We start from the raw sequence: 12,073 nt of genomic DNA on the forward strand, positions 1-12,073 counted from the left end.
TATCCCGTATTCCGTTGACTTGGTTTGCTACCTGCCTCGACCCCCTGCCTGTCCAGTGACTACGCCTCTGCCTTTTCCTGGTTGTTCCTGTTGTTGGTGATTGACCTCTGCCTGTTGTTTTACCTTACTGCTGTCTAAATAAAATTGCATTTAGATCCCCACTCTGTTGACTCATCGTTACAGAAGACTTCGCCACAAATGTATCCAGCAATTCAGCTCATCCGTCTGAAGCAAGGTAATAGACCACTAGAGGACCACATCCGGGATTTCCTGGACCTTGCTTATTTAACAGACTTCCCTGATTTTGCCCTTATTTACTTTTTTTGTTATGGACTCAATGATCATTACAAATCCAAACTCACCAGAGAAGGTCCTCGAGGATCACTGGTTGAGTTTCTGGATTATGCACTGTTATTAAGTAGGTCCTCCTACACTGTTGGGGAGGTAGAGGATGAGGTTTCCCCTAAATATTTTTTGGGAGGGGGCACAATGCATCAAGCTCCGACGGCCACGAAGCTTGGCCCCTCACAGTGTTCACCGGGTCCAGTGTTGATTATCGCTAGTCCTGTGTTTCACCTGTGTTTCCTGCACCCTTGAGTCCTGTGGTTCCTCAACCTGAACCTGCGCACGAGACGGCTGCCACGCCAATGTGTCCGGACAAGGTGGTCGTCATGCCGGAGTCTCCAGCGACTATGGAAACCATACCCCGGACTCACCGGTGCAAACGCAGGAGGAGAAGGAGGAGGAGTCCGGGGATCCCGAGCCCAGAGAACATTCCGGAGGTTGCTGCCATCCTGAATGCGCCGCCCAGGCTCCTTGCTCTGCCCTCGCCGCCCAGGCTCCTTGCTCTGCCCTCGCCGCCCAGGCCTCGTGCTCTGCCCTCGCCGCCCAGGCCTCGTGCTCTGCCCTCGCCGCCCAGGCCTCGTGCTCTGCCCTCGCCGCCGAGGCCTCGTGCTCTGCCCTCGCCGCCGAGGCCTCGTGCTCTGCCCTCGCCGCCGAGGCCTCGTGCTCTGCCCTCGCCGCCCAGGTGCCTCGCCCCGCCGTGGTCCGCTAAGGAACAGGCTCCAGAGAGGACTCCGCTCCCGATCACAGCTCCAGAGAGGACTCCGCTCCCGATCACAGCTCCAGAGAGGACTCCGCTCCCGATCACAGCTCCAGAGAGGACTCCGCTCCCGATCACAGCTCCAGAGAGGACTCCGCTCCCGATCACAGCTCCAGAGAGGACTCCGCTCCCGATCACAGCTCCAGAGAGGACTCCGCTCCCGATCACAGCTCCAGAGAGGACTCTGTGGTCTCCTGAGCTTCCGGCGCTCCCGTGGTCCCCTGAACGGCCCGCATCGCCATGGCTTCTAAAATGTCCAGGTCCGCCCACGCTCCACGGCCCAGGTCCGCCTACACGCCCAGGCCCATCTATGTCAAGCCAGGTCCCAGGTCCTGCTCCGCCCCATGGGCCTGGCCCCTCATCCCACCCCCAGGCCTGCCTCCTCTCCACCGCCCTCCTTGACAATTATAGGAGTGTCTGTCACAAATCAAGCCTCTGTGGCTCCCACCGATCGCCACCAGAGGGCCCCTCACCTGAATATTAATCCTTCCTCCGGACTTCATTACCCACAATCCTTTGCCCTGACTCACCAGCCATCATTGTTTACCATTAGCCTCATCACCTCAGTCTATATAAACTAGGTTCACTCTGTCATTCACTGCGAAGTTTTGCTACTGCTGACAACTCTGAGCGTGTTTCCTGTTTCTGGTTTATCCTGTATTCCGTTGACTTGGTTTGCTGCCTGCCTCGACCCCCTGCCTGTCCAGTGACTACGCCTCTGCCTTTGCCTGGTTATTCCTGTCGTTGGTGATTGACCTCTGCCTGTTGTTTTACCTTATTGCTAGTCAAATAAAGCTGCATATGGATCCTCAACCTGTGGACTCATCGTTACAAATATGTTGATTTGTGCTCAAGAAACATTTCTTATTATCAATTTTGAAAGCGGATGTGCTACTTAAAGGGTTACACTCTAAAAGATAAAGGTTCTTAAATGGTTCTTTGGCAGGGTGTATGGTTCCATGAAATACCGTTAATATTTAAAGAACCTTTCCAATGCACAAAAAGTTCGTGCAAAAAGGTTCTTTAGACTATGAAATAGTTACTTTTCATAAAACTTAGAGGAACCAAAAATGGTTTGCATATGGCATCACTGTAAAACCTTATTTTTGGTTCTTCCTGGCACCTTTATTTGTAAGGGTGTAGGTCACCCAAAAATTACAACTCTGTCCTTAATTGCACCCTTATGTTGTTCCAAACCCATAAGATAGATTATACATGAATAAAACGACCTGAAAATGAGTAATTAATGACAGTATTTTAATTTTTTGGTGAACTAACCCTTACTAATATTTTGTGGAAACTATGATCTGAAAGAATTCTTTAATGAATAAAAAGTTCAAAGGAACAGCATTTATTTATAATTGAAATCTTTTGTGACAGTATGTCTATACTGTCAGTCTTGATCAAATGATTTTCCTTGCTGAATAAAGGAAGTATTTCTTTAAAAAAAAATAAAAAATCTTGTCAGCATGTATATCTCATGGGCACCGCGCCAACATAGGACCACTGTGCTTCAGGTGACCCGAGTTTGAATCCCGGCTCGCAGGCCTTCCCCAATCCTGTTAACCTCTTTCTCTCCCACCTCACTTTCTGTCCACTCTGTGCTATCCTATAATAAAAAACAAAAATCACCCAAAATTTTAATGGTGATATCACCCAAAAATTAATAGTGTATATGCACAGTATGCTTTATTTCTAAATGCCCAAATGTGAATACAGTGTTATTTTATTATACTTTTTGTTAATCCAGCCATAGTCTAGTCAAAATAAAAGCATTTGAAATCGCAGTTAAATATCAATATCACACTATTGGCTCATGACAGACTTCACTGCCCACACCGCTCATTTGCATTAAGTTAGGCACCTATCATATTTTTTGATGCTCTGACTGCATGCACTGCTGTTTGTCCCACAATCCAACATGCAGGCGATCCGTTTAGCTCCCATAGACTCTGTTTAATGGCCACCAGTGGACATGTACAGTTTGTGGATTCATCCCATTGTGCCAGCATTGTTCATCTACAGCATTACTGAAATATTCTGTTATGGGTTTTTTGTTCATAGAATGGAATAGCTTTGCAAATGTTTAACGTCTCTGTTTGACAAATGAAACCAGGCAAGAAATTGAGTTATACTAAGCTCTCATGTTTAGCCTACTGAAAATGTCCAGTTCAGGCACCGGATAAGAGCATGAAAATATTAGTTTTTCTACATCCTCTTCTAAATTCTCCAGCGGGACTAGCGGTCCATGAACAAGAATACTTGGCCTACCTTTAGCCACTGCTAGCTCACTCTCCCATGCTTAAGGCTGTGAGCACTTATAAGGCAGTTAGATACGGTGGAGGTGAGGTATGTCATCTGGAATAATTTCACACTTAAACGTATCCCAGCCAAAGCAGAGCACCATGTGTGCCCACTAAATCAAGTCTTTGGCTGCCCACGCTACAAATTGGTCATAAGTCCACTGTAATAGAGACCATGTGAGGCCCAACATCCCTTGGCATTCTTCAAATTGCCCCTTCTGAATGCTTGCCAAAGCGAATAGTAGGGAAAAAAAATGGTAGAGCGAAGTGGTTCACAACAGGAGTGCTGCCTAAATGGTTTTCCTGTATATGAAAAGGCCTATAGAATAAAGAAACATGACAAAATACATTTCAGTTTGCTGAGCACTACCCTAGTTTACACCGTACAATTTCCATGAAATATTATTTGAAAGCTGTGTCTTATTAATAATATCTATCTATCTATCTATCTATCTATCTATCTATCTATCTATCTATCTATCTATCTATCTATCTATCTATCTATCTATCTATCTATCTATCTATCTATCTATCCATCCATCCATCCATCCATCCATCCATCCATCCATCCATCCATCCATCCATCCATCCATCCATCCATCCATCCATCCATCCATCCATCCATCCATCCATCCATCCATCCATCTACTGTAGCTTAAATTGCTTAAGAAGTTAATGCTGGTTCTGAAGACCAGTCAGGGTGCCCATGCAGACCCCTGTCCACCGCCGAAAGCGGCAACAGTGGGCACGTGAGCTACAGAACTGGACTATGGTGAATGGCCAAGCCAGCGGAGGAAGTGTGATGCTTTGGGCAATGTTCTGCTGGAAAACATTGGGTCATGCCATGCATGTGGATGTTACTTTGACATGTATACACCTACCTAAGCATTTTTGCAGACCTTGGGCTATTTTGAAAGCAAAAGGGGTACCAACAAAATTTACACCTATTATAGTAAGGAACGATACTTTCATGTGCAATTGACAGATAAACAGCATGCTATTTCAGTGTGAATATTTTCAGCAAACAGTTTGCTTCATAGTTTAACAGCATCTGAGAGGGCAAATCATTCAACATATTTTGTTATTCATACATGCAATAAGAGCATGTCCCTGAATGAGCGTGGTTTTATAGGGTATTAAATTCAACTGCTCAGGTAATCTCAATAGAATTACCAATTTCAGGGGTGGCCTAAATTACGATTTAAAATCAGAGCTAGAGATTTATTTAACCCCCTTTAATAAAAACAATGTGGTGTAATAAGCAATGCATTTTTCCTTACAACTAACATGTGAGTGCATAAATCATTAATTTCATAAAAAAAAATATTATAAAAGGTGTTTTTATATGTTTTTTCAAGTATTTTGATTTAAATATCATGAATGATGTAATGAGTCTCTCTCTCTCTCTCTCTCTCTCTCTCTCTCTCTCTCTCTCTCTCTCTCTCTCTCTCTCTCTCTCTCTCTCTCTCTCTATATATATATATATATATATATATATATATATATATATATATATATATATATATATATATATATTTGTGTGTGAATCGCACCATATGCTATTTTACAACCTGCATTTACCTTGACTTGTCATAAGCACGCCAAAATCTTAATTTTAGAGACTTTTTGACCTTGCCACATGGTCATGATGATGAGAGTCTGCAGGGGTCCTCTCTATAATTTAAAGTCCTGTTCCATGATTCCTCATGGTTGTTGAGCCACTTTACATGACTTTTTTGTTTGCACCACATGACTTTTGACATACAAAAAGCAAAACTGTTATGCCAAACTATAATAATGTTTTATTAATGTCATTCTTTTAATGACTTTTTCTTTCTTTCAGTTTAACCAAATCTTTGACTTTATGGCCCCCAAGAATATCAAAATGAGTTTAATGTATTTTTAACACAGAAAGTAATGTGGGTATGTCCAATGTTATCAAACGTAACATACAGTATCCTACAGTACATTTAGTACATACAGTAACCTCACTGCATTACACAGCGCTATATATATATATATATATATATATATATATATATATATATATATATATATATATATATATATATATATATATATATATATATATATACATTTGGCAGTCAGCCTGTTGTTAATTCCTTGTATTCATAGCACAAAGCAGGATTCAGACCTTGGTTGTTCTGTGGTCTTGGTCTGATGGGTATGCCTCAAAGCCACCTAGACTTTGTTATTATTTCATTCACCTCGAGCTGCACTGTTGCATTCCAAACACAGAGACCCCCCGAAATAAGCTTAGGCCAGCAAATCCCTCCTGTAACAAGCAGGTGTGTGGATCCCTCCAGCCTTCTTTCGTCCATCACCTGCACCCCGTCTCTCTCTGCTTGTTGCTGAGTTGTTTTCTTCTCCTCTGGCTTCCTGTCGAGTGCCCTCGGGCTCAGACTCAGCCAGCTGTTCAAACACCTGCACAGGATGAGGCAGACATTCAGCTGCTGAACCACACCGGTCATTGCTGCTGTTCCGATACACCAAGGTGATGTCATTAGTAATTGGATGTATTCATATTTAAAGTGAGTTTCTATTTGTTATGTTTATGTAGATACTGCAACGTATATTATTAATGTATTAGCAGCATTAATGCCATTCTTACACTTCTAGGGGCCCTAAACTAAACCCACTCCCTACTACCCCATCTGTTCTTTCAGAGCAGTTTCACTGTCAACAAACAACATACAGTGAGTTGAATTTCAATAAACATCAGTACTATGACAATGGTTATACGTATGCAAGGTGCAAAATATATATACACTAAAATATATAATGTACAATTAATATGTAAAGGAAACCCTTTTAAAAACATTAAACAGCCAGATAGAACAAGTAAAATCATAATAATAAAAAACCTCTGACACTGTCTAGCTGCCAAAATAACTATAACACAGAGCTGCAAATGGTTTTCCAAATGCATACCAACAAAACTAAAGAATGATAAATATAGTTTACCAAATAAAGTTTTAATAAACATACAAAAATACATCAATAAATCTCTAAATGCACTATACACTAATGGGGATTGCTTTTAAATCACTTGACACCACTGTCATCGGCCTTATCCAGAACGGTGACGAGTCTGCTTACAGACTGGAGGTTGAACAGCTGGCTGTCTGGTGCAGTTATAACAACCTTGAGCTGAATGCACTTAAAACGGTGGAGATGATAGTGGACTTCAGGAGGAACATCCCAGCACTCCCCCCACTTACCATCATGAACAGCACTGTGGACGCAGTGGAGTCATTCAGGTTCCTGGGAACTACCATCTCTCAGGACCTGAAGTGGGACAATCACATTGACTCCAATGTGAAAAAGGCTCAGCAGAGACTGTACTTCCTTCGTCAGCTGAGGAAGTTCAACCTGCCACAGGACCTGCTGATTCAGTTCTACTCAGCTGTCATTGAGTCTGTTATATGCACCTCCATCACTGTCTGGTTTGGTTCAGCTACCAAATCAGACATCAGGAAACTGCAACGTACCATCCGGACTGCAGAGAGGATTATTGGTGCCAAACTGCCAACCCTCCAGGACCTGTACTCTTCCAGAGTGAGGAAGAGAGCGGGTAAAATCATCACAGACTCCACTCACCCCGGACACCTCTTGTTTGAACTGTTACCGTCAGGACGGCGACTCCGATCACTGGCCACTAGAACATCTAGGCATAGGAACAGTTTCTTCCCACAGGCCATTTTCCTCTTGAACAGTTACCCCCCCCCCCCCCCCCCCCCAAGGCAAATGCCTGTAAGTGCAATTATTCCCACTTTTTAGTGCAATATCTCCTAAACTCAGGTGATTACTTATATTACTTGTATTTTTTATTATTTATATTTATTCTCTCCACCCAAATACTGTAAATGCTCATAATCTACGTCTTCTGACTAAACGTAACCGTGACCTTATACTGTTCATATTTTTATTCATATTTTTATTCTTAGAATTTTTTTATAACCGTGTTGTATTGTATTGTTTATGTGCACTGGAAGCTTCAGCACCAAAAAAAAATTCCTTGTGTGTGAAAGCACACTTGGCAATAAAGCTCTTTCTGATTCTGATTCTGATGAATGAATAGGAATGTGTTTCTTTCTTGTAATTAAACCACAAGATAATGTTTTGATTGTTGATATATACACTGTAAAAAATTATTTAGAAAAAAAAGTTACCTGGTTGCCTTAAAATTTTGAGTTCATTGAAATTAAAATTTTGAGTTAATACAATGAACATTTTTTGAGATTCGACAACTTTTATTAAAATAATATTAAAAGATTTTGTAAGTATGTGTTTTATTTCTGATGACGCAGTGAAACATGCCAAATTGTGCTATTTTCATGATTTATAAAAATTTTTATGTGGTTCAGATACAATAAGATTTGGAGATTTCTATTGTGAAATATGAAGGTTAATTGGTCTTAAATTGAAATATTTAGTGAGCTAACTCATATATTTAACTTAAAGGGTTACTTCAGCGATTAGCATATGGCTTTGTATCAGTAGAAACCCTGGAGAATATTTAAATTATTGTGCTTTCCCCCCTCATATCTCCCTGAGATAAGAGATTTATGCATTTTATTTCTGGAAAAATTCCTCCTATGATGCAAAATGACGATTTTTGCATCATAGGAGGAATGTTTGCCCAGAGGCTAAAGACTACAGCCAGCAGAGGGACCCATTTCCGCATGTTTTGAATCCGGCATTGGGGGATGGGAGATAACACTCAGCTTGCAGACAGGATCATTTAAACGGAGCTATGGTGTGCAATGTAAGTCTTTTAACTTCTCAAATTCATTTCTATGAAAGTTAAGCTTGCAAAGGCATGAACTGAAACACGTCAGATTGAACTCGAGTTGTGAATGTATGCCGCGAGTGTAGTCGCGATTACCTCAGCTCTCATCACTCGTGCAGTTAGTGCTCAGTGCTCTGATACTCGCGCGGTGACTCATTATATTGAACAGACACGTTCAGTTTTTAATTGTAGTGTCTTCTCTAACTCAGTCACTGTAATGAAGTTGGTGGCGTTGGGAATAGCCTCACAGGGCAGCGAAGTATTCTGGGAATTGTAGTCTTTCATCCCCATGGGACAAAAATACATTTTCTGTCTTTTCTCAGTCTAGAAGGCACCAAATTCAAAAATAATTTCACATTTCTACTGCATTGATGACCCAGTTTAAATACAGATTCATCTTCCCAGCGCTGAAGTACCCCTTTAAAATTGTCTTCTTAACTTAAAATGTTTTAATAGTGGAAACGTAACATGCTATATTTAACTAATTCAGCTAGCACCCCCTCCCCCCATACATAACAGAAACTAAATCACTAATTCTAAATCAGCATGTAGCGAAACATTAAACATTAAATTGGCCACTTAACATTAATCTTGTAAAAATAATAATAAAAAAACATTACATAATTTTAGCATTTACTCTCCCTTTCCGTTGCCATGGCAAAGCATGGCGTGGGAAATCCTAGCCCAGTTTCAGCTAAATTTAAGTTTTAAAAAAAATAAGTTCATTAAACTCAATGTTTGAGTCAAAAAGTGTCCATTTTGTGTACTCAAAAGACAAAGAAAGTTCTAAAATACTCACAAATGGTAAATTGATTCAACAAATTTGTTTCATTTAAGTTTGAAACATATGTACAAATTGCTAAAACTACTATTTTTTTCAGGATCTACTGACTCTGTCCCCCACCCCTTGGTGGAGTAGCTGATTGATAGGTTTATGCAGTGTCAATAAAAAGAGTAGTCTAATGGTACTTCTAAGGCTTTTGACTCTAGTGGTTCAGAGGTTTTGCATGAAAGTGGAAACTGAGACATTAGTTTTTGACAGCCAGCCTGCATGAGGGCTTCTGTTAAAAGGTAAAAGAATCCACTCTACGGAAGAGAACAGTGAGGAATGCAAAACAGTCGACCATTTCCGGAGTTAGCACCCTTTTAATCAAGTGTAATTGCAAAATTAACACTAACTTAGTGTTTACAGACTGCTCCGCAGGGAGCATATGGAGCTAGGAAGACAACATGGGATGTCCAAATACAATGGACGTGCAACATCCTGTCTGAGATACCTTCGCCTGATTAATTTTTTGAAGGCAGCATACATCTTCTTCCTTAAGAGCCTATGATATCCCACAATCCTGTGCATTCAGTTCAGTGACAGTTAAGTTAAAAAAAAAATGAAAAATGCCATCTGAAAGTTGAGGTTGGTGGCCAGTTTGTGTGTAAATGTACATTTTTGACCAACTTTTTCCACTTTTCCATTTTCTAGCATTTCTAGCCTGTTTGGGCGCCACGGCAACAAGTCCACTGCTCAAGCATTCGGACGCTGCCTATAAGTTGCTATGGAATATGACCAAAGACTTTAGATGGTGCACTCATGGGAGAATGTACAAAGCATAATATGGTATAGAATAAGTTCTGCCTTCTAGATAAAATAACACATAAAGTCATTGTGTCACTGCAGCTGCTGTTAAAAGCTCAGTTTGCTATATAAACAGGAAGTGTTGTGTGCTTATAGGATGGCTCAAGAAGAAACAATAATTACGGGACAGTTCATGTGAGATTTTGTTGCTGGTTTGAAATATGGTATTACAAACTGAGAATGGGAAACAGTTTTTTAATGTCAGGATTTCCTCATTCAAGTAAATGGAGCTTGGACTTGGATGCCCACAATAGCTTTCCAGAAGTGTTGCAAAAAAGGCCACTGAGTGAACAGACTTTCCTTGAAAGGGACTTTGATAAGTCACAGCACGTTTTAGATGATAAAAAACAAACATCTTATAATCAGGAAAATACAGCAAATGTATTTTAGTATCATACTATAAGGTGTTTCTTTTGAAGAAATGCTGACAGAGAATTACGCTATAGCAAATAAATAAATAATCAACCTTTCATGAATGCATCAACAGTCAAATGGAGAAAACCATTTCCGCTTACACACATCATTTCTCACCCCTGACTCACCCGCCCTTCAGTTTCAATCCATATGAGTCATGCTGTGGTATTGAGGCCTTCCTGTGTGTCTGCTCCTGGCCCAATTGACTATTGTCTTGGTGATGTAGTGAAAATTGGAGGATGGTGGGCCCCGGGCTCCCTGTGGACTTCCTCAGCTGTAACCCTAAGGATGAAAAAGCCAGACCCACATTAACCCCTTGCAATTCCCATATCCTCCTCTGTCCCAAGGCCAGGGAATTCAGAGGGTCCTACATTATTCATGTCCTATTGAAATTATATGCTGTCTACCTGCGACCAAACATAATGAATTCTGGCACTGTTGAGAATTCTAACTAGCCGAGGCACTAAACCTGAGGAACAATAAAGGTTATGCCCCTTATCTACACTCTATCACAATCTTATAAGAGTTAATTTTACAGGAAAAACTGTCATTTGTTTGACAAAAAAACAAAAACAGTTTTAGTCCGAGTCAGTGTGGCTTTAAAACACATTGGACCCATTGATGTTCATTGTGTAAAAAAACATATCTTCTGTTTTCCATAGAAGAAAGTCATAAAGGTTTGTCTTGTGTTAAAGTTCGTTTTCTTCAAACCACTGTGAGTAAAACTTAAAAAAATGGAAAATAAGTACTCAAATTAATGAATTAAAGCTTAAAAAATTAATAAAAATGACAAAAGCACAAATAAAATTACTAAATAAAAATAAAAACTAAAAATATAATAAAAGTAAACCCCCTTTGAAATAAACCCATCAGGATAGATTATTTTTTATAGACATTACATTTTGTAATATAAGAGCAGAATAGGACCATAAAATAAAGCAAGTTATATATCATTTTAGTCACATATATCTCACGCTTCCTATCTCAGACGACCAGGACTAGTAAAAGTCATGCTTTGGGTATAGAGACATGAGCTTTAGAGATATTGGAAAAAGGACCCATCTGTTAAGAGTATCTCAGTCTCTCTCAAAAAAAAAGCCCACCCCTTCAGAAATCAAAGCTTTGAGGAGGGGGGATGGAGGCCGGGTAACCTCACATGGGGTGCCCCTTTCTGCCTGAGAGGAGATGCACATACCAAGAACTTCATCAAGAGTGCAAGACATCCATCATTCGCCCCAGTGCCATTATAAACAACACAGAGCCAGCCATGGAGAACCCCAAATGGTGTTCCACCTCTACTCTGACAAGATAGATGGTCTGGCTCCATGGAACTGGCATCGGTGAAGAGCAGACAAAGCGGTCCATCTGCTGGTGGATTAAGACAAGACTGCATGATTTATTTTAATATTTAGACGTGCATACACAAAGTGTTATTAGCCATTTGGAGGGCGGGCCCCACTGGCACAGTAAGTAATTGCTACTAAATGGCTGTGTATAATGAAAGATCTCACAGCGCTAAACCAAATCACCTCCCTGTTGCTAAGTAATCACCATCAAACACGTTTGCATGCAGCGCATTCGGTGTTTAGGTTGCAATGAGTTGTCGGATTTACATAATTACATTTGCCGGATTTCAATTACAGTTTTAAACCAGCAATGGGAACAAATGGAGAAGAAGATATGTGCGGTTAAACTTTAGCATGCAGGTCTTTGAAATGGAAAATGTATAGTACAGATTGTATGAACTGAGCAATTTCCACAGCCTGCTCTGTTAACATCAAACGGCAGGACGTGACAGCTCAGATGCCACG

General features: G+C 40.8%; 1 protein-coding gene across 1 annotated transcript; it reads left to right on the plus strand.

Moving 5' to 3' along the window:
* Window positions 1-647: 647 nt before the first annotated feature.
* LOC137071636 (basic proline-rich protein-like) lies at window positions 648-1,586 on the plus strand. Its single transcript, XM_067439819.1, has one exon. It carries the CDS (start codon window positions 648-650, stop codon window positions 1,584-1,586), a length of 939 nt encoding a protein of 312 aa, XP_067295920.1.
* The last annotated feature ends 10,487 nt before the right edge of the window (window positions 1,587-12,073 follow it).

The sequence above is a fragment of the Pseudorasbora parva genome, chromosome 3, assembly GCF_024679245.1.
Source record: "Pseudorasbora parva isolate DD20220531a chromosome 3, ASM2467924v1, whole genome shotgun sequence".
NCBI lineage: Eukaryota > Metazoa > Chordata > Actinopteri > Cypriniformes > Gobionidae > Pseudorasbora > Pseudorasbora parva.

Excerpts from the sequence above, each read along its gene's own strand:
- LOC137071636 (XM_067439819.1), top strand. The coding sequence starts at position 648 with ATGTGTCCGGACAAGGTGGTCGTCATGCCGGAGTCTCCAGCGACTATG.